Consider the following 25297-nt stretch of genomic DNA (forward strand, 5'->3'; position numbering starts at 1 on the left):
ACTTGATTTAGGTGTGTTGCTGATAAAGAGCCAAGCTTTATTTTCTTCATCAAAATAAACAGCTCTCTAGTATTATGTCCTTTGAGAAAAATGTTTTGCTGGTTCAGCCACAAACTCTTCACATATATACAGCTACTTTTTAATAAACTCTTTATTCATTCTGATGTTCTTGAAAATATTCATCAAACATAGAAGAAGACCCATCTTCATGTTCCTGACACAAAGAAAACACAGAACAGAAAATACATTGATTTCCCCTCAGTTAGACCTAGTATGTGTTTATGTATTTTTCAGGTAATGCTCTACAAGGAGCTAACAGCCCAGCATCAGCTCCAGGTGGTGCTCACAGGTAACAGTTAATAATAACAAAAGGCATGACTGATGGAATATTTGCAGATATGTGATAAATTAAAATGCTTATATCTCATTCAAAGCATTTCTTACATGACCTTACACTCACGCCAATTCTCAACTAATTTCCTGTGCTAGTGCTCCACTGAACAATATCGTCTTTTCACTGACATATGTGAGGGCAGCCCAAGTTCAAGTGGATTTCACCTCCTCTTTGCAGCTACCCCAAGCTCTGAGTACAAAGAAACGTAATTCATTATCACAGCCTCCACAGGAGGTGGCGTAAAACTGATATTGCTCTGTGAGCTCAGGTGTCAGTTTCAGAGATCACCCAGAAAGGCCCAGGTACCGTCTGCACTAGGACAAAGATTAATTTGAGTCCCTGGGATTATGCAGGAGGCCAAGGAAGGCAGCAAACATTTTTGCCAAAAGCCAGTAAACACCCGAACCCAAATTACCTTTGGTTCTTTAAATTCCAAGTCCTCTCCATACTGAATGGCAAAATCAATGTGCTGTAACACGATGTTCATGCTTTCTTCATCCGACTGGTCATAAGGCAGAAATCGAACCATGCTGTAGTCATCGACCTGTAAGGCAGGGAGTTCAGAAAGGGCCGTTCTGAAACTGTGCAAAACACTTAACTTTTAACTTATACTTGAGTTTTTATAACCATTTAAAATGACTAAGCCATTTATGGTGGGGAGGCGGTAACAGAGACAGAACAGAAAATCAGTATTCCTTTTTCTGATCAGACTCACTAGAACACTCTGATTACTACTCAACAAGATACAGTCTCACAGGCATTTCCCTGAATTCAACCACCTCTGGAATTTCAACAGGGCACAGACAGTTCTCAACTCCCCAAATGGCGTGGAATAATGGACGCATCAGTTACTCTACTGGCTATTGCCAATAACGGCTCCTAAATTAAACTGCTGACTGGCCAGCCCACAGCCTCTCACCATCATCTTCCCTTTGCAAGGGAACAGGGTTGGACTCTGTTTTCCATAACGGGGGTCGCTGACGGGACATCGGTGAACACCTGACCAGATCATTTTAAAAAATCACAGAACAAGTCATAATCTTACCAGTCCACATATAGCTTTAGTCAATTTCTTGAATTTTTTGCTTCTCAAGCCACTTGTAGAATCATCTAATAAAGAATACATGTCTGGATCTAGAAACCTTTAAAAGCGAGAGAGACACTGATGAATGAGAGGAAGACTAGGTCAGGAAACTAGATTTACAGATGGACAGAGCCTCGCGTGCAAATAAAGCTTAAAGGCTCATCTCTGCAGCTCAGATCTGATGATAATGGAAGACGTGAACTTACTTCTCAATTTCCTTTTTAGCTTTCTTACTCAGCAGGTCCATTTTCGTCATGATGTTAATTTGTGGAATTTCTAGAGAGATCATAGCGCTCAGGGCTGCCAAGATGCCAGAAATAAACTAGGGGAGGAAACAGGCAAGGGGAGATGAACCAGCTGGTGCCACCAAAGTCCCCTGGTCACTGGAGCAAAGCTGGCCTCAGTGAAAGAAACTCTAATCCTACAGAAAAGGCAGGCCAACAATCAGACAGCTGACCCTTGGTTTCCAAATTGGAGAAGAAAAAAAGATGTAAATTTAATCTATGGTGATCACAAATCTCAATTTAGATGATATCTTTAACCTTCTTTCCCACTGAAAATTACTTAAGTGGTATTAATGAAAAATAAAGTTTTAGATAGTTCGTAGCCCTGGCCAGGTAGCTCAGTTGGTTAGAACGCTGTCCCAATGTGCCAAGGTTGCGGGTTCAATCCCCAGTCAGGGCACATCCAAGAATCAGCCAATGATTGTATAAATAAGTGGAATAACAAATCGATGTTTCTCTCTCTCTCTCTCCCTTCTACTTTCTCTCTAAAAATTAATAAATTAAAAAAAAATCAGATAGTTCATAAACTAGACAAATGATCCTCAGAAAATTAAAAAGATACATATAATATGTATCTGTCTCGTTTTTCTTGGTAAGTAGTTCTCCAAAATCTATATATCATAATTTACCACTTCAAATAAAAATGCATTATAATGATTTAATAATAAGGGATACTACCTAACTCTAGAGTTCAGTTTGTGAAATGTCCAGAATGGCACAATGATTAAAGAAGACTGTCCTCTGCTTGTCCCCATGACAGAAATATCGACAACAGATTTATCCTCAAACCTTGAACGACTCCACCATGAACTGGGAATCAACCAGAAAAACTCCACAGACGCGGAACTCCCACTGTTCTAGCTGCTGGACCAGCTGTTTCATCACAGGCAGGTGCGTATACAACTCAATCTGACCTAAATAAAGATCATCACAAGACTATTACAATCAGCAAATACATTATATCATCAAATTACAGCAAAAAGTTTGTCCCAGAAAACTGTTTTAAAATATATACATTCAATTTTATGGGGTCCTACAGCCTCCTGACGCGACCACAAGACCAGGAAGTTCATCAGACTTTAGCTTTTGCCCCTCAACAGTGAGTGCTTCCAAGGTGTGTAGAGTTTGGGAATACTGACCAAGCGGTACACTTGATTTCCGTACTTTTCTGTGGGTGGGTGTATATTTAATTAAAAGCAAGGGGGCCCTGATCGTTGTGGCTCAGGGGGTTGGGCATTTTCCTGCAAAGCAAAAGGTCGCCAGTTGGGTTCCCAGTCAGGGCACATGCCTGGGTTGCGGGCCAGGCCCCTGGTTGAGGGCGTGCAAGAGGCAACCAATTGATGTTTTGCTCCCTCCCTCCCTCTCCTCTAAGAATAAATGAATAAAATCTAAGTAAATAAAGAAAAGCAAGGGGAAAAGTGAGAGCCACAAATGATCAAAGCTCGGTTAAGCTCAAGTCAAAACCTCACCATTTGGCTTAACAAGTCAGGTGTGGTTAGCTGTCCCCTGCCGGCTGCACTCCCGAGGTTTCCCTCTGTGCACCATGTGCTGTAGCCACACTGGCCTTGCTGGTGCCTCCCACCCACCTTCGTCCTCCCTGCCCCTCGGCCTGCAACATGCTGGGACTTCTGCCTGGACCACAGCCTCCCTCACTTCAGCCTGTGGCCCAGCTTACAGGCCACCGGGCCAGAAACCTCCCCTGACTTCCCTACTGTGTGATGGTCTGTCTGCTCCTGGGGGGCACCTGTCACAAATGAATATTAAATAATCATTCCGATGACTTTTGTTTATACTGTCTAGCACTGACACTTGATCGTGAGCTCCTCGAGGGCACACACCCGGGCTGCCTGGCTCTCTACAGTACGTATTCCCGGTGTAGAGAGCTAAGCACTCAGGAAACTCAGGGAGTACATTGGAGCCAATGAATAAGAGCCCCGTGCCCTACTGCAGAGGGTACGGTTCAGAGCTACCAGCACCCACTCCACTTTCTCCCACTGAGGACAGAACAGCATGACGTCAAGGAAAATGACACATTCAAATATCTGACCTACCTGGACAGTCAAAAAGAATATAGTCATCCTCTACGTGGCCAAGACAGTTCTCTAGCCAGTCAAAATTATTGGCAAAGTACTCCATGCAAAATACCAGTCCTCCGTTGGGACCGAACCGCAGAGAATCATCTTCCATCACGTCATCCACTTCGATCAGTTCCCGGATGTCTGAAAAAGATAGGCAGGACCCAGGACAGGGGAGCGTCCATTTGACAATTGTTAACCTCACTGGTGATAATGAACAATTATATAAAAACTCCCACAGATGGGATTATTTCTGTACATGGCTATTCACTATAGTAGTGTCTGTGGGAACGAACTAAATTATTGTACAGCCAGATAATAGAATCTTATGTAGTCATAAAAAAAGAAAAGCTCTTTAAGTATCTGATCATGATACAATCTCCCAGGTATACTGTTAAGTCAACAGCGTAAGAACTCTGTACGAATGCCAGCGTTTGTGTTTAAAAAAAAAAAAGACTCACGATATATACATAATAAAAGGCATTTTGATTTTATATACATAGATCCTCTATGGAAAGACACCCCAGGGACTGGCAACTGGCTGCCTCCTGGGAGGGGAGCTGGCTGCTGCAACACAGAGCTGGGAGGGAGACCTGACTCTTTTGTCCCTTTTGCATTCTGAACTATATAAACATACAATACCTATTCTATAACAAGTAAAACCAAATCAAACCAAGAGAACCGATTATTGTTTCTCAATGCAGGGAGCCCAGGGAAGGTACTGAACCTCCCTAGGCCAACACCTCCATGTCCCCAGCTTCCCAGCTGCACCTGACATAACCAGCCCCCCACTCTTTCTGAAAGAGCCTCCCCTCCTGGTTTCTGTGATGCCGCATCCTCCCGACCTTCCTGCTACCTACGGACCCACCTCCGCTACCCGATCTGAAGCTGAGACTTCAAGGCTTGGTCTGGGTTAACCGCACGACCTCCCAGCACGCCCTCACCCGGTGCTGTTCTAACCACGTGCTGCTGAGCCCCAGGATCTCCACCTCCGGGCCTGACCGCACCCCTGGGTCCCGGGCTGTCGTGCCCAGTGAGCGCTGTGGTATCGCCTCCCGATACCTGCCAGACACCGCAAACCTAGCTGAGTGCGAAGGACACCGCCCCGGCCCTAACCCAGCCCCTACGCACCCCCTTCTTTCATTCATGCTTTCTCTGGGATACCCTTTCCCACCTCTAGGCTATATACTGGCCTGCTTGTTCCCTCGCCTCGGAAAGCCTCCCCGCAGCCTGGTGAGCGCCCTCCCATCGTCAGGTCTGGAGCCAGCAGCACCCCTGACCACACCCCCCAAAGCAATCTCCCCGCCACTGCCCCTCACCAGCCTACGGGCAGGCCTTACCACAGCCTGTGACATGCTGTAGTGCTTACCTGCCCCACTAAAAGGCACATGAAGGCAGGTCTAGTTATGTCTTGTTCCACAGACATTTGAATAAATAAGCGAATAAGAAAAACGAAAACAAAAACCACCTAGGCGGCCCCCCGAGTACGATCGGCAGTAACCCGGCCTCACCACAGCAGCAAGGGACAGAGTGGGCGGGGCAGGAAGGCATCTACGCAAGGGTACTGTCACACACATGCACAGAAGTGGATGGCATCGAATGACATTTACACTCACGCTGTTCCCCAGGGAACGGGGGACCAGACTGGAACGATTAATTCTTCAGCTTCTGCCCCCACCCCCCCACCCCTTATTCTTCCCGAAGGAGCGGGAAGGCGCTGCTCAGGACTCACCAGCCATCACGGAGTAGCTGAAGTGTTCTGCCGCGGGGTCCAGGTTCACAACCTGAACAGACCTGCCGAGGGCCTCGCAGTGCTGGACCATGGTGGCACAGTAGGTGCTCTGCAACGGCACAAGGCGTCAGAGCGACAGCAACGTACGCTACCCCTTGCAATCCCAGGGTGACTCTCGACACCCCTCGGGCAGTGTCCAGGAAGGACAAAACTAGGCCTTCCTCGACCGAGAAGCTGGCTGGAAACAAAAATGGCACTGAGTGGGCAGCCCAGCCACGCCGGCTGTGACTCGGGGTCACTTTGGGGACACTGCTTCTCCACCCTGCCCCTCCATTTTCTCACTTCTATCTAGGCTCACGTGCCACAGGCAGAACCGAAAGAGAACATTTCTGGGTACGGAGTGCAGCACCGAACCCGTGGCGGCCCCACGAGGACCTGCGCCGTCCACGCAGAGCTGCAGGTGGGGGGGTCAGAGACGATGTCTCTGCGGCGGGGGTATGTGAGCAGGGGGATGGGAAAGTGCCTGCCAGGCCAAGGAAGGACGTTCCAAGATGAGAGAACACCGAGGCCCATAAACAGCAGGCAGGCGGGCGGCGGGTCTGCAACTTTAGAGAACGCTCTATCGCTCATGGAGCCGTGACCACAGTGTGTTAAAGCCTCTAGGCTCCTTGTCCTCTCCCCCACCGTCTGCGTAAAGGTAGGGATGGGCTGCAGTCCGCCTCCTAAGCCTGGGGGCTGGCGCGGTGCCTGGCACACAGTAAACGCCGGGTAATCATTGCTGACCGACCCCCTGTCTGGTTCTCAGCGCCGCGAGGGCGCGGCTACTGTGCTCTGTTCAGTGACACAGTCCTCAGGGCCCAGAACAGCGCTGGGCAGAGCGATCGGGCTCTGCGCGATTTTCTGACAGTTACGCATCGAAAATTGACAGGAAGACGCTTTCTAACACCATCAGTCTGAGAAGCGATCTAGCCTATGGAAACGGCCTCCATCAGGCCTTCGTATCAGCACTTCGCACGTACACGGGTGGGCGAGCGCCGTATCACCGCCCCGTGTAAGCTCCTGCTCCCAGAGGAGGGCAAACCTCAGGACAGTGTGTTCCAGACCAAAGCCACACGCCCCCCGCCCCCCAGACTCGAGTGTTTCCCACACTCCGGTTATTTGACCGCATCGTCACCGTTACAAGAAAAAACTGTACCGCTCTTGTAAGCAGGAAACCAGTTGTATTTATCCTAACATGAAGGTAACCATAAAATTGAATAAAACTTTATAATTCTCTTTCTTCTAGCTAAACAGAGCGGCCTGTCGAAAGTTCTGAGTCTAAGTTGTGAAAATACGTGGGGATTTAAATAAGCACTGGAGATACACTAGCATCAGACGGGCAGTATCATCTCAGAGCAAAGAGAACTCAGAGAGCAGCAACTTCTTCAACATGCGATTCCATGTATGTTGATGTCAGGCCCGTGTGCGTCCTAAGATCGCCTCACATGCCGGAAGTCCGCGTTTCAGACTCCGAGAAACAGCGGCTAACGGGACCCCTGGGGGCCGGACGGGGCCGCATTCGGCCGTTAGACACAACCGGGTTCCAGCCGCCGCGTAGCTAGCTGGGACCCCGGGCAAAGAGCCCGCGTCTCCTTTTCCTGAAAAATGGGTGTCATAGGGTGTCTTTTCAGAGGGCTGTTGTGGGGACTAACGAGGCGCTCAGCGCAGGGTCTGGGGGGTAAGTAGACCATATATATTAGCGACCATTCCTCCCCTTTCGGAACACCAACCACCAGGACCCTGACGCCCAGGCTGCCCAGGGTCTCGGGGTCCCCTCCTCAGGCCCCGAGCCCCCCTGCCTCCCACGAACTCCGGCGTTTCCTTCTTCCGCCTAATCCTCACCTTCCCGCTGCCTGCGGGGCCCATGACCAGCTGCGCGTACCGAGGCATGTCCGCGTGCCCCCGACCGCCCGCCGCGGCTCAACCGCCAGGTCCGCCGGCCACGCTCCCATCAGCCTGCGCGCGACGCCGCGGCTTCCGGAAACACGACGTGCGGACCAATCCAAATCCAAATGCCGTTTGCGTGTTCTGTTCGGCCCCACCTCCGACTACGGAGCATCCCGCAGGTCAAATCCCGTGTGAAACGCGTCCTGAGAAAACCCCGGGATGGGAGGGAGGGTGTGGGCACGTGCACAGAAGTATTAGTAGTTGGCGGAAATCGGCCGTTGGGAGGCGGGCGAAGCCTGCGTGCTTTAGCGATGACTGCTAACGGATAACGGACACTGCTCCGCATTCTTGCGCCGGGTGCTTGGGTCTTTGGTTTGCGTTTGGGACTGACCTGTGTAGTGGCAAATTTGCTGAGTCTGGAAGACGGAGGTGGGAGGCACCTCCCGTTTAAGGGGGCACGTGTATTTCCTTTACCTGACGCATCTTCCACAGAACGGTGCAAACGCGCACACGCACAGTCAGCTAAACGGCTCCCGCCCCGCCCCCGGCTGACTCCGGGATCGCGGACCCCGCTCTCCCGAAGCCACTCGGGCGCTGTCCGGAGCGCACCGGCGCGGGCTGGAATCCGGCGCCCGCCTCTTCACCCCGACCCGACGCACGCGTGCCAGTCCTGGAGGAGGAGAAGGAAGAGCTCTCCCCGCACCCAGCTCGCGGTCCCCGCACCCGCGACGAGATGCCCGGCCAGGGTCCGGCGTTCTCCTGGACGGACTGCAGCTCTTCCGCAGAGCCGCCTGCAGCGGCCGGGCCCGAGGGCGGCGGCGGCGGCGGGTGAGGCTGCGCGGCCCGGGGGGTCAGGGAGGAGGGCGCCCACCCCGGGTCGTGCTGCCCCTTGCAGAGGAGGGGTTGGGGGCCGGCGGCTCCTAGCGACTGGTCCCCAGGGCACCGAGGTGAGAGGCGGGAGGACCTTTGTTGTAGCCGGAATGGGAGATCTGGAAGCCGACGCAGTGAGCAAGGGAAGGGCTTCCGAGGAGGAGGGTTTGGGGCAATGACAACGCGGGGACTGCGACAGTCGCCTGCGTGCGTCTTTCTGCCCCGAGGGGGCGCTGCCTACCCTGCTGGAAAAATTGCGGTCGGGCCACCGGGCCTCTACGGACACCTTGGGGAGGGAGACGGGGCGGGCGAGTGTAAACATCAGTGCCCGGCGTGTGACACCAGTCACCTGTGTGTCCACCGATGACGGTGAGGCTGAGAGGCACTCCGATCGTGACGTTTTCTTCACACACAAGCTCCTTTCTTCATCGGTTTACTTCCTTTTGAGCAGGTTTTTACCGTTATTTCCTGGATGCTGAAGACAGTGGCTCAGGTCACTGCAGAAGGCGATCCCGCCTGATCCCTCTCAGCGGTCCCCGAGCTGTCCCTCCGCGGCGCTGCTCTGCTCTCAGCCGTGGCTCCTGCTGCGCTCATGGCCTTTTAATTTTATTTTTATATATCTTTAACTATACGGGGTGTTGCGTTTCTTTTCTGGTCATCGCAGTGCTTAGTGAAGGGCCGGATCCTAGTGTATTAGCAGATGAATGAACTCTGGCTTCCTGAATAGATGGGAGGAGGAAGGAAGGAAAGGTGTTTTGTCTTGATTTGAGAAAAGAGAAGAAGCACTTGTACAAAATGAGCAGCCTTTTAAACCGGCGTAGTTCTAGTACACCTTAATTACATACCAGGAACAGAAAGACAGCCTTTTCCATAGCCAAATTGCTTCATTAATAATAAAGAGAATACGAGCGTATTCTGGATAGCACAGAGGCCCAGACTCCTTTATGGAACTCAGTGTAGTCGTTAAGGTAGATGAGGAGGCTAGAAAAGGAAGGCCAGACCTCGCTTAAAATAAATCCTGTCTAATACGGTTAAAAAAAAAACCCTCAGATAACTCACTTTGAATAAGTCTGGAGCCATTAGGATATAACCAGAGTTACAGGAGAAAATCTGCAACACATTCTTTCTGATGAAAACATGAAAAGTATAGAGCACATGCAATGCTTTTCTTTTTTCATTTAAAATGCTTTTTTCAATGCTTTATAAAACTGGCAGTTATTACTTATTATTTTCATCTTTTTTTTTTTTTTTTTTTAAACAGATCAGCTGAACATTCTTATTACCAGAATTCCAAACGGGCTGGTGAGTAGAACATATAAAGCAGCTACTACCTGGAAATAACATGGTTCAGAAAAGCCAATTCTATAACTGCCCACACAATGGAGTTTTAAAAATAGGTGTTATTAGTACCCCTTGGTGAACGTAGTCTGTAAGAGTTTTCAGAGAACAGTCAGCAGGTTCTTTGTCTCCCTGTAAGGTGTCTTACATCAGGCATCTTAAAAACAGTATTTGAAAACAGCAATGAATCTGAAAACTGTTCACGACGGATGCTGGTTGAAAAGCACAGAGCACAGACTGAAGGAAAAAAATTGTAAATGAACAACTTCAAAGAATGTAAAATGTTTCTGTGCTGCTGTTTTCTTCTCCCTTGGAGTCCAGGGTAGAGCTGCCGGAGGTAAGAGGGTTAGACCAGGCTATTGTAAGCATCTCAGAAATATTTATTATCAGGGACCCAAAGGGTATATTTCTAGATAATTTGCCCACGTTTATGACTTGAAAAAAGATTTAAGAAATAAATGAACTTCTGAAATGTTCAGTTGGTATTCACTTTATTATTACGGTTTCTAGCTTGTGATTTAAGGGCCATAATAACAATTTCCAGATGACTTCCTGTTTGTTGGCAAACGAGTTAGCCATATCTGATTTGCCCAGATCTTAAATAACTAAATTTAAAGTTTAATATGTAAAATTATAATGGCCTTTGTTTTCAATAATATTGAAACAAAGCTGTGCTTAATAAATTCACGTTACTACGTAAAAGCTTTTAACTTAAAAATCTGTTCTGCCAGCTTTATTTGTAATAGCCCCAAACTGAAAACAGCCCAAATGTCCATCTACAGGTGGATGGATAATCAAATTGTGGTTTATACATACACGCAATGGAATATAACCCAACAATAAAAAGGAACTATTGTTATCCTCACATGGATGGGTTTCAAACTAATTTTGTTGAGTAAAACTAACAAACAAAAAATCAATATATACTGTACATTTCTATTTATATCAAACCCCAGAAAACGCAAACTAATTTATAGTGATGGCACATCTGTGATTGGTGGCAGTGGCGGAGGCTGTTACAAAGTTACTTCCTGATTAAATTTTGCCAGATATGGCTTTCCCCCTAACTGTTACTGAAGTTTGTACCCTAAATTAAGTTACTGGTCTCAATATGTCTGTAACGGAAAACTAGTTTCCATTCTTCTGGGAAGATGTTTCAACTTTTATTTTTACTGAAAGATTATTCTTTCAGTCAACCCACATCAGTATTTAAAACAATGAGATAACTGAAATTATGTAAAAACATAGTTTTGATAAATTTCTGCAGAGCTTTTTATTTTAACACTGTCTCATTAAAGGGACTAAATTTGTGTTATCCTGTCTTGAGTCTAACACAGAACAGAATTTTAAAACTATATACTAAAGTCAAACGCATGATAAAATTTTGTTGTAAATCTTTAAAAGTACACATCCTGCATGTATATTCCTGTTTAGATGATCTGGTATACAATAAGCTAAGAAAAAGTATGAGTCTGCATCTCAGCTGAGTTCAAAATGATGCAGTCCATATATAATGATCGTAAACAGATCTATAAATACCTTAGATTTTTGTGCCTTACAACCAAATGGCATAGCACATAGCATCTTCAAACTTAACAGTCGTGCTTCCACTCCAGAGTAATCATTGACACATGGAAATACACAGAGCTTAATAACTGAGTTGTTGAACTGATGTTTCTCTTGAAATTCACATCATAATGTCCTTGCCCACAGATGGAATCAAAGATGGACACAAAGCGAATTCACACATAGTCAAGCTACAAGAGTTATGGAAAACTCCTCATCCAATTCAAACAATTCACATTCCTAAGTCAATTAGAGATGTGCCCTTTCTAAAGGTATGCTAACTACCCACCAATACTTTATTTAAATACCAACTGTCTTTGTATTCAGAGCTGAACTTCCTATTTTAAAAGATTTTATTTATTTTTAAGAGTGAGGGGAAGGGAGGGAGAAAGAGAGGGAGAGAAACATTGATTGGTTGCCTCTCATAGGTGCCCCTGGGTACCGAACCTACGACCCGGGCCCGTGCCCGAACCCGTAATCCAACTGACAATCTTTTGCTTTGCGGGACAATGCCCAACCAACGGAGCCACGTCTGTCAGGGCCCGGCTGGGCTTTTTACTGAAGATAAGCTACTTAGAGCAATGATTTGGAACCATTTTTATCTCTTGGCACACATGAACTAATTACTAAAATTCTGCAGCACACCAAAGATTGCATGTTTTGTCAATCGGACAAAAATGTGTATATAATTTTGATTCATTCACACCAGACGGCTATTGCTGTGTTGGCCATTGTCAGTTTTTTTTATTTGACAGCCTGAGGGAAAAGAAGTCAGTGCCCCTGACTAAATAGTCAGGAACTGCATGTTCTCAATGTCCTAGTGGCACGCCCACCCTATTGCATGAGTCTGTATGTATCTGCTGGGGAAACCCGTGAATGAATGAATCATTATAGATTCCTTATCATAGTTCCTTCAGGGCTCTACGATACTTCAAATCTGATGGACCTCTACGCAGGAAACTCAGGACCCCAAACAGAGGTGCTTGAGGCAAGCTCCACTTTAGAGGTGGAAAGCAACCTCGTAAAGCTTTTGCTCAGGGACTACAACCTTAGAAGCAAGTAAGGAAACTGGCCGGAAGCCTTTAACAGATTGTTCAGTGTTACCCGTTAAAGATCGTAGCTGCCAGAGTAGCCTCCCGACAGCACACAAACTAAAATAGGCTCACTGAAGATCTGTACCGACTGGTAAAGTTTTCCTGCCCAGCGTTTTTAATTTTCTCTGGATTCGCTAATCCAGTTCAGTAAATCCTGTGTGTGTGTGTGTGTATTGTTTGCATATATGCATATGTAATGGAGTCTTGCATTTTAGGCCAGTGTTAACTTTCTAAAATCAGCAAGTACAGTGAAAGTCTTAGTCGAAATTACTTATATCTGAGACCATCGGACTCACCCTCAGTCTGTCCAACACAGTTAATCATCTGGTGCTAGGAAAGACTGTTTCTTCAGCTAAACTAAGTAGAGTAAGTGGGTTGCTTTTAGACCCTACATTACGTAGAAGGCGAGGTGCCCACACTCACGGAGAGACACGTGGGAATTAAGTCTCACTCACTGGGCGGTGAACCCCCAATACAATACTGTATACAGATGGTGTATTATAGAATCGGACACCCGAAACCTCTAATTTTATTAACCAACGTCACAATAAATTCAATTTTTTTAAAAAAAGATGCAACACACACCCCCGCTCACGGACAAAATAGCAAATTAATATCTTATTCTCGAGGCCAGCGGTTCTCAAACCTCGCTGGGCGCGTAAATCACTTGAGCGGAAATGGCAGGCAAGTCACTGAATTATTTAAATGGCCATTTCTGTCTCTCTCTTCTTGGCCAAATGAACATAGATGAATTTGCTTAAGTAAAACGGACAGACGGCACAGCTCTGTTGAACACTCACCTTTTCAGATAAAAGCCTGTACCTCTTGTTCTGCCTTTCAGCACTCGGACCTCAGCACGGGCCGGAAGCGTTACCTGTGCAGCGTCGCTAAGATCTGCAGCGTGAACTACCTGAGGGTCTTAACGAAGCGGCAGTATGTGCACGTGATCCAGCGCGGCTCTCAAAAGCCAGGCAGGTGCACCTGCAATAAGTAGCTTTCTCACTAGCTGTCACCAGAAACGAGAGGCTCCTCTAACTGAGTGGATTTGTATGACAGGTGTCCTCGCTCATCACAGGAGCCGCCTCGGTGCTCGTCACTGCCACCCCTGCACTACGTGGCGACACCAGCTGGAGAGAGAGGACTCCGGGCCTTCTGACGCTGCAGCTGCACCTGAAATAATCATACAGCATTCCCTTTGGCGACCAGTGAGGAACAAAGGAGGGTCTGTTTCTTGTTGTTCAAAAGGAGGAAGATGGGCCCCAGTTTTATGTGGAGGGTAGCTAAATGGAATTAAAGCTTGGGTTCCCGATTATGTTCCCTTTGCTAAATTCAGCATAGGCTGTACAAAAAGCACAAAAGGATGTTACCTTACCACCTCTTAGCTGACTAGGATGTGCCTCATCTTTTAGAACGTATTTTGTGGAATTATCAAAATTTCTTGACCAGCTAGAGATATGGAAGATATGGGGTCAGTGATTCCCACTGAAATTCAAAGTGATACAAACACTTCCCAAAGGAAAAGCATGTGGTTGCTTCTGCACAGGGGAATACTATAAACAGAAAGGGAGTAAAAAAGAAATAAGCCTAATTATTCAACCTGCACAATAGTTAGCTTTGCATTTCAGGGGAATTCAGGGGCTGAAAGGGTCTCTTTGGTGATGCTGGCAGCTTAATAAAGAGAATTTGTATAGTCTTCCACACGTATCAAGTAGCTGTTCACTTCGCTGGTTCCAGTTAAGATGCTTCTCTTTCTTACAGACTGAAAACTGGATATGTGTCTAAAACCAGCTATAAGTCACTGAAGATTTTTAGAAAATCAGGAAGACTGTTCATGCAATCAGGTAAATGTGGAACTTTAAAAATACGCATTTTAAAACCTCTTATGCTTAAAAAATATTAAACCCAATTTAGATTCATTTCTATTACAAAAGACAGTGGAAATTTAGAATGTGATTTGCTTTTATTGCTCCAAATAAAACTAAACATGAAATATATTTCTTCTCTTACTTAAAAGAACACACTGCTCAGAGGAATAAGATTCAAGGTATTTCTAATTCTAAATAGATATAATATCAAGGTCAGTCTTAACAGTCACAAAAACAGGACTTTTTCAAGCCACAGCACTTTTAAGAGGTAGTGTCATTTGTGGATGGACAACGTATTTTGAGTAGCATCAAGTAAGTTACAAAGGGCTATTACCACGGACACCATTTTAATGTTCAGCCAGCCAGTGGAAGCAACCAAGTGGGTGACAGCAACTCCAACAAATCCGGAGTCGGGAAGGACCCACATAAGGGGTCCTTCTCCCATAGTTAGAGAAAACCACAAAATGAGACAGGAGGGAAGACCAAGTGCTCCGAGTCCCTCAGAACTGGTAATGTGGGGAGAATTAGGTGGAAGTGATGTGACTTCCTCGTCACGACCACGGTGAGTAGGGGGACGGACCGAAGTCGGGAAGTCAGGCCTTTGGAGTCGGCGTCCGGTCACTCTGTGACAGCACCGCTCAGCTCTGCTCCGAATCCCATACGAGGCCAATCCAAGGCCGATCTAAGGCCGATCAAAGACATGAGGGAAATGGCAGGGGTGACGGTTAAGTCTGGTTCCATAAAGAACAGCTGGAGAAAGCCCCAGGTTGAGGAAAGGCCGCTGGGGTCCCCAAAGGAGAGATGAGAAGGAACTTAGAGAAAATGGAGCATGTGAAACCATGCCAGGAGTTTACAAAGCAAAGGGGCACAAGGACTTAGTAACAGAACTTTCTTTTGTTTTTTCTTCCTGGGAAGTGGAGAGAAATCATGTGCACATTGGAGGAACAAACTCAGAACCTAAGTCATAGAAAACATAACAGTGACACTGGAGGTTCTGAGAGGCTGACGCCCTTGCTGGGGCGTGCATGCGTGTGACAGGGGCCGCTGTCCCTCCCTCCTGCCTGCCCCCCACGTGCTGGACTAGAACTTTCTGTATCATAACTTGGCTAGCATACAATACTGAGGATCTTATTTTTAAAGTTAAGAGATTTGGGGGAAGGTGGAGTTACTAAGTTTTGAAAATTACAGGCAGTCTGTTTTTGCTAAAGGTTTATTAATAAGGTAGGTCATTTTGAAGGTTGTTCTTATATACAAATTCAGTTTTCAGGATGAAATACAATTTTGTTTCTAAAACAGACATTATAAACTTTTTTTGTCGTCTTCAGTTTCTACAAATGATCTTGAATCATACATGAATGAAGAAAAGAAGGAAGATTTACTGAGTAAGTGCATGCAATCAATGTCGATTGAAGAACAGGGAGAACACCTAATGCTAACTTGACCATCTTGTCTTGTGTGCCGACCATATGCCAAAGGTAGGGGTAGGGGCTGTGAACCGTGTCCTCTCTGCACTGAGGGTGGTATTGTTCTACACCCGCAAGTCATTAAGTAATTTTGGTTTGTTCAGAAACTTTTACAACAATGTACTTGGTTTGATGTTGTTCTACGTTATCTGTGTAATAAAGTCTATGCGTAATATATGCTTTTATTTCTAGCATGATACAATTAAAATTTTTGTCACTTAAAACTGAATTATTTTTTCCTTAAATCTGACAAATACATTGTCTAATTCTTTTTGTTTTCAGTAAGTCCTAAAACGGCAACACTGGAATATCTGACAAGTATTTTCTTGATTGGGCTAAGGAAAACTCTTAAAATACCCTAACACGGCATAACATTTACTAGAGATAACACCCTGGCTTTCAAAGAAAATGGTTCATAACTATTTGCTGCTTTGAGACAACTTAAAAATGGATATTTTCATTTGCCCTACTTTATGAAAATTGCCACACAGACCCCTGGCCTCTCAAACTAGGTTAAGTTGGGAGTAGATGTACTAATGAGAGGATCCTTTGCATTATCCTTCCCTTCTAAACATTAGTGTTTTTTAAAAAGTTTTTGCTCAAACTTGAAAAACAGGACTGGGGCAACATAGAGCGACAGTTGCCTTGATTCACTATGTCCACGTGGCACGTTACTTAGAGAGTGGAGCCCAAGGCCAGCGTTACGATTCAGGACGTTGGAAGTGGCGAGAGCTCCGAAGGGGCACCTCGTCGGTCGCATCGCTAATCCTTGTCCACAGTGTCATTTGGTCTCTCATGTTATGGTTTTAAAAAATCAAAACTGAGTTTATCAAGAAAGTATAAATGAAAGGTAACTTTATTATAGGAGAAGAGAAAAATGTATACAAGAAAGTCCAGATTCTTTTTCCTCATGCACTACTTTTATAATAAAGTCCTAAATATCAACTTTGAAGATATTTACAAGGATAAACTTTTCTTAGCATGTGACCATTTACTGTGCGGTGGGCATTTTTTCATAGAAATCATATACTTAAACTAAATAAATTCTTATAGTTTACAAGAAGCTTAGAACACTATTAACAGAAGACAATGTATTTTACTGCAAAATATTATAAAAGTGATACAGTTTTGTGGCTCTTCAATGTTTACTTGATTTGAACAGGGGAATTAAAAAAAAGAAACAAAAACAAAATCAAGACAGGCCTGGCTTTAGGATTTTTTGTATTCGATTCGTTCTACTTTCACATCATCTCCAATTAGCTGATACACGTAAGTGACAACTGTGGAGGCCTGGATATCCATCAACACAAACGAAGGAATGATGTTTCTGGAAGGAAATATAAATAGCGTCAGTGTTTTATACTAAAAAGCTGCAGCACTACAAATTCAATTTAAGGTGCCAGTCCACATTCAAGGAGAAATCTGGTTACATATCAAAAATAACAATCATCAAAAAGCCTATAACTATTCAAATGGTTGCATTTCTTTTTCAAAATGTCACACATACAATTATTAAGTTTATAAAACCCCCAATTCCCAAATTATATACTACTCACGTTTCCAAGGCATTATACGCTCCAGTGGCAGAACCTGGGTTAATGTAGAATTTATTTTCATGCTCAAATGCTTCGAACTTGTGTGTGTGTCCCGAGATGAGAATGTCCACGTCAAACTGCCTCTGCAACAGCGCGAGGCTGGCCATATCTCCCCAGGGAATAACTTGGTGTCCATGGATCAGACCGATTTTGAACTGCCCAACGGTCACCACTTTCTGTTCTGGGTAATTCAGATTCTAAAATAGGGAATTGACGTAAGGAAAATATGTTTTAGAGATACCAATGTTTTAAAAAACCTTTATTTTTTAAAATCCCCACCCGAGGATGTGTGTTGATTTTAGAGAGAGGAAGGGACAGAGAGAAACAAGGATGTGAGAGGAACATGGGTCTGTTGCCTCCCACACACACCCACTGGGGATCAAACCCGCAATCCAGGTATGTGCCCTGATCGGGATCAAACCTGCAGCCTCTTGGTGCACGGGATGACGTTCCAACCAACCGAGCCACCGGGCCAGGGGGAAAAAAAAAACTTGCTTTTAAATATTTGATCTCATGGATTTTTTGCTCACAATCACCATACTTACTATCTGACTTCTTCCCAGACTCTAAGGCTGCAGTTTTGCTCAAAACAACGAATTGCTCATGCAGTCCCTTCTTGTGTTTATTTTTATAGAACATGGGTTCTTTGGGGCATGCTGTAGAAAGGAATTATTCCCCTGACTCTGTGAGATCCTCTACCTAAGAATCCTAGGCATATGACCTGTAAGCTAGGGTGTGTTTAAATTATACCCCAGACTTTAAGAGTTATATAGATGGCTTAAAATGATGGCAGTTAAAACACATAGTATGAATCAGGCACTGCCCTGAGGACTTCATAAATATCAACCTACCTAATACTTACAAATAATGCTAAGAGGTAGGTTCTATTCTGACCCCCATTTCATGGCGGCATGGAGAGGTTAAAATAACCTGCCCAAGGTCACACGTTATTAAGTGGTTGGGCCGAGGTCCAAACCCTGGTAGCGTGGTTCCGGGGTCTGAATGCAGCAAATTGGTAGCAGAAACTTGCATTCTTGCTGCTGAAACTGTGGAGCATAACACGAACAGAACCCCTAATGTCTAACAAACCAGACCTACATTCTAATTACTGACAAGTTTCTCCTTCCCTTCTCATCCCTTTCACCTCTGCACGTCCAGTTACTCAAACTCTTGAAAATCCACTGGTGGTGGTGCGGGGCCAACACGATGGTCACCCAGTTTGGTATACAGGAGCCCCATTAAAAAGCACCAATGAAGTTAAATAACTTATGAAAAAGCTTACATTCCCAGAAACACGAAATAAATGTTTCATTCTAGAATCAGATTTATCATTTTAAATCATATAATGTTAGTACTGACAGGGGTCCTAAAAACCATCTATTCCAATCATATTTACATTGAAGGAAACTAAGACCAAAAAGAGGATGTAATTTGCCTAAAATCTCATTATTAATTAGTGGGCAAAGTTGGAACCCCAGAACTTCTGACATATTTTTTCCTTTTTAAAATCAGGTTTATTGAGCTATAACTTACATACAGTAAAACTGTCCTTCTTAGTGTACAATTCAACGGGTTTTGACCACCGCAGTGAAGCTATAGAACAGTTCCATGACCTCCTCAAAACTTAACTCATTCCGGGAGGGAGCAGTGGGGAAGGTGGGAAAGAAGGGGAAAGGCTGAGCCAAGGAACTAGTATAACCCACCCGTGGACGTGCACACCAGGATGGGGACTGACTGTGGGGGTGGGGGGAGGACTGGGGGGAATGGGGCACCTGCCATAGAACAATAAACGAGTGAACAAACAAGTGAATGAAAACTTCCTCATTCCCCTTTTTAACCTCAACAGATGAGTGATGTGATCCTCCCGTTAAAAGGGCCACTCTGACTGCCACTTGGAGAACAAACTGGGGGGAGGAAGGGTGGAAGCAGGAAGCTGGAATACAGGAAAGTGATCCAGTGCTTGGAACATGGTAGCAGAGGCGGTGGTGAGAAGTTCATAACAAAAAATTCATAAACTAAACGATAGTACTACAAAAAATAGTGACAAAACCACTTTGGTTTTCAAACAGGAAGGGGTATGTGTAGTAATTTTTCATTCAGGAAATAAAAAAGGACCTTTCACAGTTGAGAAAATGGTCTAAAGGAGAAAACTTTATATGTGAGAGCCAAGGAAAGGAAATGTTGGGTCCTGGCTGGTGTGGCTCAGTGGACGGCGCGGGGCCCGTGGATCAGAAGGTCGCCAGTTCGATTCCTGATCAGAGCACAGGCCTGGGTTGTGGGCCAGGTCTCCCGTTGGGGGGGTGCGAGAGGCCCCTCCCTCCCTTCCCCTCTCCCTGACAATAAATCAATCTAGAAAGGAAGGAAAGGGAAGTACATCACCTCATCGAAGTCTCCTCTCACAATATGCACGTCGCCGGCCAGAGTCTTGAGATAGTCATAGCTCTCTTTGGTGCAAAGATTCCCAGTGCAGAGGATGTGCTGAATCTTTCCCGGTACCAGCAGTTTTTTGAACTTGGCTGGCAAACTGTTGCATCGGTGAGGGATGTGCAGGTCTCCTAATACCAACACCAACTTGAAAGTGTCAAGGTGAGACAGTGGAAGGTTAAACAGGATGTCAAAACAAGATACTCTCCTCCAGTACCTCCCATTTTAAATTAAACTAATCAATTCCAGAACACGGAAGAGCAGAAGTTATTCATAGTTCCTTACCATGACCACTAAAGGCATATATCACATATATAATAACATACTCTGTTCTAAATCAATCTTTTTAAAATTTGATCACAAATATGCTATATAATACATATCATTCTATTTACCAAATATAAAATTAAGCTTTCTAAAGTAATTCATTCACAAACCTATAAATTACACTGAATAACAAAATTACAAAATGAAAAATATATTACTGGGCCCTATGGAATTTGTAATTTTTGAAGACTGATATGGTAATTCATATTTCTACAATTATAATGTAAAATAACATGTATTGATTCCGGGAACATTAAGAGAATTGTTAGAAATATGATAGAGAATAAAGTTAATTCTATATTTTATGTTTATTAGACTGATAACTACTTTAAGGAACAATAGCCAAAATTTACAAAGTTTGCTACTTAAAACTGTTAGTTACACATTACAGAGGAATAAAAACAGCCTGTTTCAAAAAGTTTCAATAGGGCAAATGTGTGCTTTTGAATTATAATCTTTATCTTCTCTTTCTTTCATTATTAGAAATCCTTCCTGTCATATATTCATTGTCTAAATTGCTAATTAACTCAGTTTAATTTTCAATCTTAAAATAACATTTTCACAATCTTTCATGTGCATTAGAGCATTTAAAAAAAGATCAGCTAAACAAGTGATGAATTTAGTGGGACAAACATAGTCTCAGATGATAAAAAAATTTTAATTTTAAAGATCTTACATATAAACATTATTTGTTACTTAACAGATTATCAAAAAGGTCCCTTAAAAATATTATCTTCCCTCCAAAGGACAACAATCAATTTCTTCATGTTGACTGGTTAAACACCCCTAGACTACGACAGCATGTTTCCTTACACAGATGTCCCATTCATACGTGTACATGCCCTTCAACTGCTCTTGAAAAAGGCATGACTATTCCTTAATATCAAAGAAAACATTAAATATCTAAAATAACGTAAAGCAGAAAATAAGTGTTGTCACCAACTTTATAAATTGAAATTAATAGAAAACAAAATGTGTGAAATTAAAATTATTAAACCAAACTTGCAACAAATACCAAAGTGATTATAAAGGAAAGGAGATGTTATCAGGGTATAGAGTTAACTGCAGTAAAATTAATGCACTTTCAGAGAAGTTGTTAAATAAGTTTCTTCTTTATAAAGAGTAGATTCAGCTGGTATTTGCTCAATGACTTATATTATTTCAATCGAGATGGATAAAACATCTGTAAAACTAAAAACCACCATGAGGTTTCCACCTTCACTGGTAATCAATACAAAAGTACCTGGAGATAAAGGTAAAAAGGAGACTTCTTTCTTTAAAAACAAGAACCCAACTTCTACAATGTACGTGGATGATGCCCATGTGCCCAGACTCCAACATTCCAAAGATATGTAACTGTATGAATGACCACACAGCAGTTATTTCAAATAAGTAAGGATCCTAAGTAGGGCTCTGGTTTCCTGCAGGTGGTGACAAAGTTACAGGGGAACAGTGTCACAAAACAAACCCGTGCCCAAATTCCACACTTTGACAGTTCAGGTTAGACACAGATTAGAGTCTTTTAAGGCGGCAAAGGATTCTGGAAATGGCAGTCTTGTTAAATTCGAATAAAGAACCAGCCCAATCAAAGCACAGGAATTTGGTTCCTTCCTGTCTGATGACACCGCAAAAGGGTGACAATCCCAGAAATCAGCCACCCAACCACCTTCATTAGGAGGAGCTGAGAGAAGAAACTTACTCTGTGCCCAGCCTTAGTGGAATGAAGAAGTTGATTGCAGACAGGGGGAATGAAAAAAAAAAAAGGGTGAAACATGACCAATGTTAAAAGAAAGCAACAAAAAGAAACAAACAAAGAACCAGAAAAAATCATATCAAACGAATAGGCAAACAACTGTTAATGATTTCTGAGTGTTATGAAAGACGATGTTAAAAATCAGCTTTGCTCCAAATCCCAAGCGGACCGTGGGCGGTGTTTTGAAGCGTGACACTTCCGCGCATGCGCACGCACGTTTAACGCACTGCCCTCTCCGCTCTTCCCCGTGCTGACCTCAGTCTCCACACCGGCCGCACCCCCTTGACTCCCTGTCTTGTTCGGAACTGTGTAAGGCAGTTCGGAAAATGCAGCCGACGCCCCTCAGACGGAAGCTAACGGTTCCTGCGTTCCCACGGCCTGTCTATCCCTCGAGTACGCTGCTGTCCGTTCTCGTGTGTCAGAAGTCCCCGCGTGTAAACTTATGCCGCAGTTGGGTCATTATTTTGAACAGGTGACCTCACACAGCACGGGAACAGCACGCGATGAAGTCACCGACGGAGGATGAGCAAAACCAACACGTTCCCCCGCTGCACACGGGTCCGACCACGGGTGTTTCTCGTCTCCTTGGCCACACAGAACGCTTTTAATTCATCATAAAAGAGCCCGCTCGTGCTCAGTTTTGCCTGGCTCTTTCTATTTGACACGAAAAGGGATGCGCCGGTACAGCTGCCCTAAAAAGGGGGTTCACTTCTCAAAGCCAAACAAACTCAGAAACATGTCGGGAGATTCCTTCCTCTCCCCGGGGTCACGGTCTCAGAGCCCCTGTAAAACGAACTGCCCTGCGCTGGAGTCTGTTTACGAGCACAAGCCAGACGGGGGCGGCGACCTGGCGCTCTACACCGAGGGGCGCACCCCGTGACCCGCCGCCCCGAGGCCAGGCCGGCACAGAGCCGGGACCGCCCGGCAGACGCGACGCACCCCCGCCGGAGCGAAGGCCGAGACCACCCTGCACGTGCTGGCGGGGGCCGAGGGCGCCCTTCGAAGCGGGGTCCAGCTGGGAGCCCCCGCCACTGGCAGCCCCCCGAGTTTCTCTGGGGCGAGGTCTCGGGCGTGGCGACCTCCCGGGGCGACAGGGCGACGGGCCGGCCTAGCGTCAGACTGCGGCGAGCCGACGCCTCGAGCCTAAGGAAACACGTGGCTCCAACGACCCGAGGGGCCGGACACGCAGCCCCTGAGCGCGCACGACGCGGTGCGATGGCCGCCGCGCGGCGTTCCGGGGGCCGCAGTGGTCGCTTTCGCCCCCTGCCCGTAGGCGGCGAGCTACTCCGGGTGCGGGGTTCTGCGCCCTACTTCCCGTTTTGGATCCGAGTCGCCGGCTTTCGCCAAATGGGGGTGGGGGCGGTAACCCGAACCCCCCAACCAGCGGGAGCTGCTTTCCGCGGGGAAGAAGTGGGGAAACGTCTAGAAACGGGGGGGGACCCTGCCCCTTTCTCGGGGACGGTGGAAGTACAAAGCCAAAGGCCTTGCCCGGCCCGAGCGTGCGGGTCGGGTGACAGGACTAGCAGCTGAGCGGGGCCCCCAGCCCCGTCGCACGTCCCCTGGCCCCTGGGGCGGGGGTGCAAGGCCAGGGCCGGCTGGCACCTGGAAGCGGCCGCTCCCGTCCCTCCCTTCCCTCCCCCGGGGCCTCCCCCCCGGCCCGGGCCTGGGCCGCGCCCGCCCGCGCCCCCGAGGCCGCCCAAACCCTCGCCCGGAGACTCCCAGCAGCTCCCTGCGACGCAGCGACCCGGCCGAGAGCCAGGCCTCGGTCGCCGCGGCTGCCGTCCTCACCATCCTGTCACTGGGCTCCGCTCGGGCACCACAGCCGCCGCCGCCCTCTTCCTCAGACTCCTCGGCGACCCGCCCACCTCGCTCACAACCAATGAAACAGGAGGTCGGCAGGAGACCGCTCTACGGTGGCGCGCATAGGCCCTTCCCCGCCGTAACGCGAAGCTGCTTTCGGGGCTAGAGCGGCAGCGGAGGGGAGGGGCGAGATCTCGACGCTTCTGAAGGCGCGGGCCACATCCGGGAACCCGGGGCGTCGAGTTGAGTGAGGCGCGCTTGGCCACCCGGCTTGTTAGGGCCCGCAGCCATGTTGAAGTGCGTGATGAACGGCAGTCAGGTTAAAGGTGGCGCTTTCTTCCTACCTTCGGCCAGACATGGGGAAAGCCCGCGGTTCAGGGCGGCGGCCCGTCATTGGCTTCCCTCTTCCCCGCTGCCTTTACGCATCAGGGCTGAGGACAGCGAAGTCTGGCCGCCGCCAGCCCTCACCGCCGTGGGCCTGTTAGCGTCTAAGGCAGAGATGAAGGCCCTTGCGCTTTGATTTGGGCACAATATTGATCTTTTCATGGGTGTCTATGAGAGGAAGCCGCGCCATCGTGATAATACTTTGTGGGGCGGACTTGAGGGGAAAAAGTTAATGCTGGGACAGTTCGAGTATTTTAGTGTCCTGGGAGAAACACGACCCAGGTGGCTGAGAGCCCGCCATTTTGAAATTTAGGACCCGGGCCAAGCCCGTGAAATCCCGTTGGGGCTCAGTTTCTTCATCGGGGAGATGAGAATACGGCATCTTTGTTGCAGGGATGAAATGGAAATGAACGGAAAGAGCTCCATAAGTCGGAATGTACGGGGACGGTTGTTACAGACGGTCCCTGAAACATGTCAATTACTCCGGGAAGTCTGTGTTCAGAAAAGCCACGGTTGCTTCCCGATTGTAACCTGAAAATGATCGTTAAAGGGCATCTTGGGTTGGGGCCGGTTCCCCCGTGCTGAGGGCCGTCCACGGGACAGTATTCACGGAGCAGGAAGTTCCCCCTTTGCAGTGTAGTCCTCAGTTCTTAATAAGCAGCCATTTACCGTCTCCCCTCGCTTATCGGGGGTGTTACGGTCTTAGATCCCCCACCCCCTTATTTTCACCGCGATAGGTGAGAATCCGCGAAGTAGGAACCTTACATTTACTTTAGTATTTATATATATTTTAAGGCTTTATAAACCCTTCCCACACACTTATAAACCATTCCCAGTCCGTTATTAACCTTTCCCACTCCCTTATTAACCTTTCCCACACATTTATAAACACTACTTATGTTCTTAAACATATTCTACACTCTTAAAGCTACGTCACTTTAACAACATACGCATACAGTACCGCAAAATCCCGCGATATGGCAAAAAATCCGCGATAAATAATTAAATATAATATTTTTAAAGCCCCGTGATACAGGGAGGCCGCGGTAAGTGGACCGCGATATAGAGGGGGACGGCTGTATATGGTCGTTTAATATTCTTGGACTGTAAGCACAGTGAGGGCAGGATCTTTACCTGTCTTGTTCATCCCTGTACCCCCGTTGCTGTGAGTTGAACGTGGAACATAGTAGGTGCTCAATAAATATTAACTGGCTGACTGAAAGGTCTGCATCAGACAGCTCCATGAAATAGTGGTGACATTGAAGTGGTAAAAAAAGGACACGTGCCTCAGTTTTTCTGAGTTTGAGGCCCACACCCCGAACT

At 46.3% G+C, this 25297-nt stretch overlaps 3 protein-coding genes across 3 annotated transcripts; 1 reads left to right on the forward strand and 2 right to left on the reverse strand.

Annotated features, from left to right (window-relative positions):
• Nucleotides 1-133: 133 nt before the first annotated feature.
• Nucleotides 134-7575, reverse strand: GPN3 (GPN-loop GTPase 3). Its single transcript, XM_090292350.1, has 8 exons — nt 7451-7575; nt 5570-5678; nt 3814-3981; nt 2552-2676; nt 1685-1800; nt 1440-1536; nt 810-938; nt 134-214 (listed from the first exon to the last, which is right to left on the reverse strand). Exons 1-8 carry the CDS (start codon nt 7496-7498, stop codon nt 152-154), a joined length of 855 nt encoding a protein of 284 aa, XP_090148476.1. The 5' UTR covers nt 7499-7575; the 3' UTR covers nt 134-151.
• A 147-nt stretch (nt 7576-7722) lies between these two features.
• FAM216A (family with sequence similarity 216 member A) lies at nt 7723-16883 on the forward strand. Its single transcript, XM_090292351.1, has 7 exons — nt 7723-8323; nt 9627-9667; nt 11417-11541; nt 13205-13334; nt 13420-13585; nt 14122-14204; nt 15554-16883. The coding sequence occupies exons 1-7, from the start codon at nt 8229-8231 to the stop codon at nt 15667-15669; spliced, it is 756 nt and encodes a 251-aa protein (XP_090148477.1). The 5' UTR covers nt 7723-8228; the 3' UTR covers nt 15670-16883.
• VPS29 (VPS29 retromer complex component) lies at nt 16768-23673 on the reverse strand. Its single transcript, XM_090292353.1, has 4 exons — nt 23579-23673; nt 19666-19857; nt 17248-17483; nt 16768-17018 (listed from the first exon to the last, which is right to left on the reverse strand). The coding sequence occupies exons 1-4, from the start codon at nt 23579-23581 to the stop codon at nt 16901-16903; spliced, it is 549 nt and encodes a 182-aa protein (XP_090148479.1). The 5' UTR covers nt 23582-23673; the 3' UTR covers nt 16768-16900.
• Nucleotides 23674-25297: the final 1624 nt, after the last annotated feature.

Source organism: Furipterus horrens, unplaced genomic scaffold, assembly GCF_987537825.1.
Source record: "Furipterus horrens unplaced genomic scaffold, mFurHor1.1.pri manual_scaffold_11, whole genome shotgun sequence".
Taxonomy (NCBI): Eukaryota; Metazoa; Chordata; class Mammalia; order Chiroptera; family Furipteridae; genus Furipterus; species Furipterus horrens.

What these genes read in the sequence shown, in the direction of transcription:
- GPN3 (XM_090292350.1), bottom strand. Translation starts at nt 7,498, where the DNA reads ATGCCTCGGTACGCGCAGCTGGTCATGGGCCCCGCAGGCAGCGGGAAG. An exon ending in CTAAAGCTATATGTGGACTG is followed by an intron (nt 939 to 1,439) that starts GTAAGATTATGA and finishes CCTGCCTTACAG; the next exon opens with GTCGATGACTACAGCATGGT. An exon ending in TGGAATTTAAAGAACCAAAG is followed by an intron (nt 215 to 809) that starts GTAATTTGGGTT and finishes TCTTTGTGTCAG; the next exon opens with GAACATGAAGATGGGTCTTC.
- FAM216A (XM_090292351.1), top strand. Translation starts at nt 8,229, where the DNA reads ATGCCCGGCCAGGGTCCGGCGTTCTCCTGGACGGACTGCAGCTCTTCC. An exon ending in GAGATGTGCCCTTTCTAAAG is followed by an intron (nt 11,542 to 13,204) that starts GTATGCTAACTA and finishes TCTGCCTTTCAG; the next exon opens with CACTCGGACCTCAGCACGGG. An exon ending in CCAGTGAGGAACAAAGGAGG is followed by an intron (nt 13,586 to 14,121) that starts GTCTGTTTCTTG and finishes TCTTTCTTACAG; the next exon opens with ACTGAAAACTGGATATGTGT.
- VPS29 (XM_090292353.1), bottom strand. An exon ending in TGAGAGGAGACTTCGATGAG is followed by an intron (nt 17,484 to 19,665) that starts GTGATGTACTTC and finishes TCCCTATTTTAG; the next exon opens with AATCTGAATTACCCAGAACA. An exon ending in GCGTATAATGCCTTGGAAAC is followed by an intron (nt 17,019 to 17,247) that starts GTGAGTAGTATA and finishes ATTTCCTTCCAG; the next exon opens with AAACATCATTCCTTCGTTTG.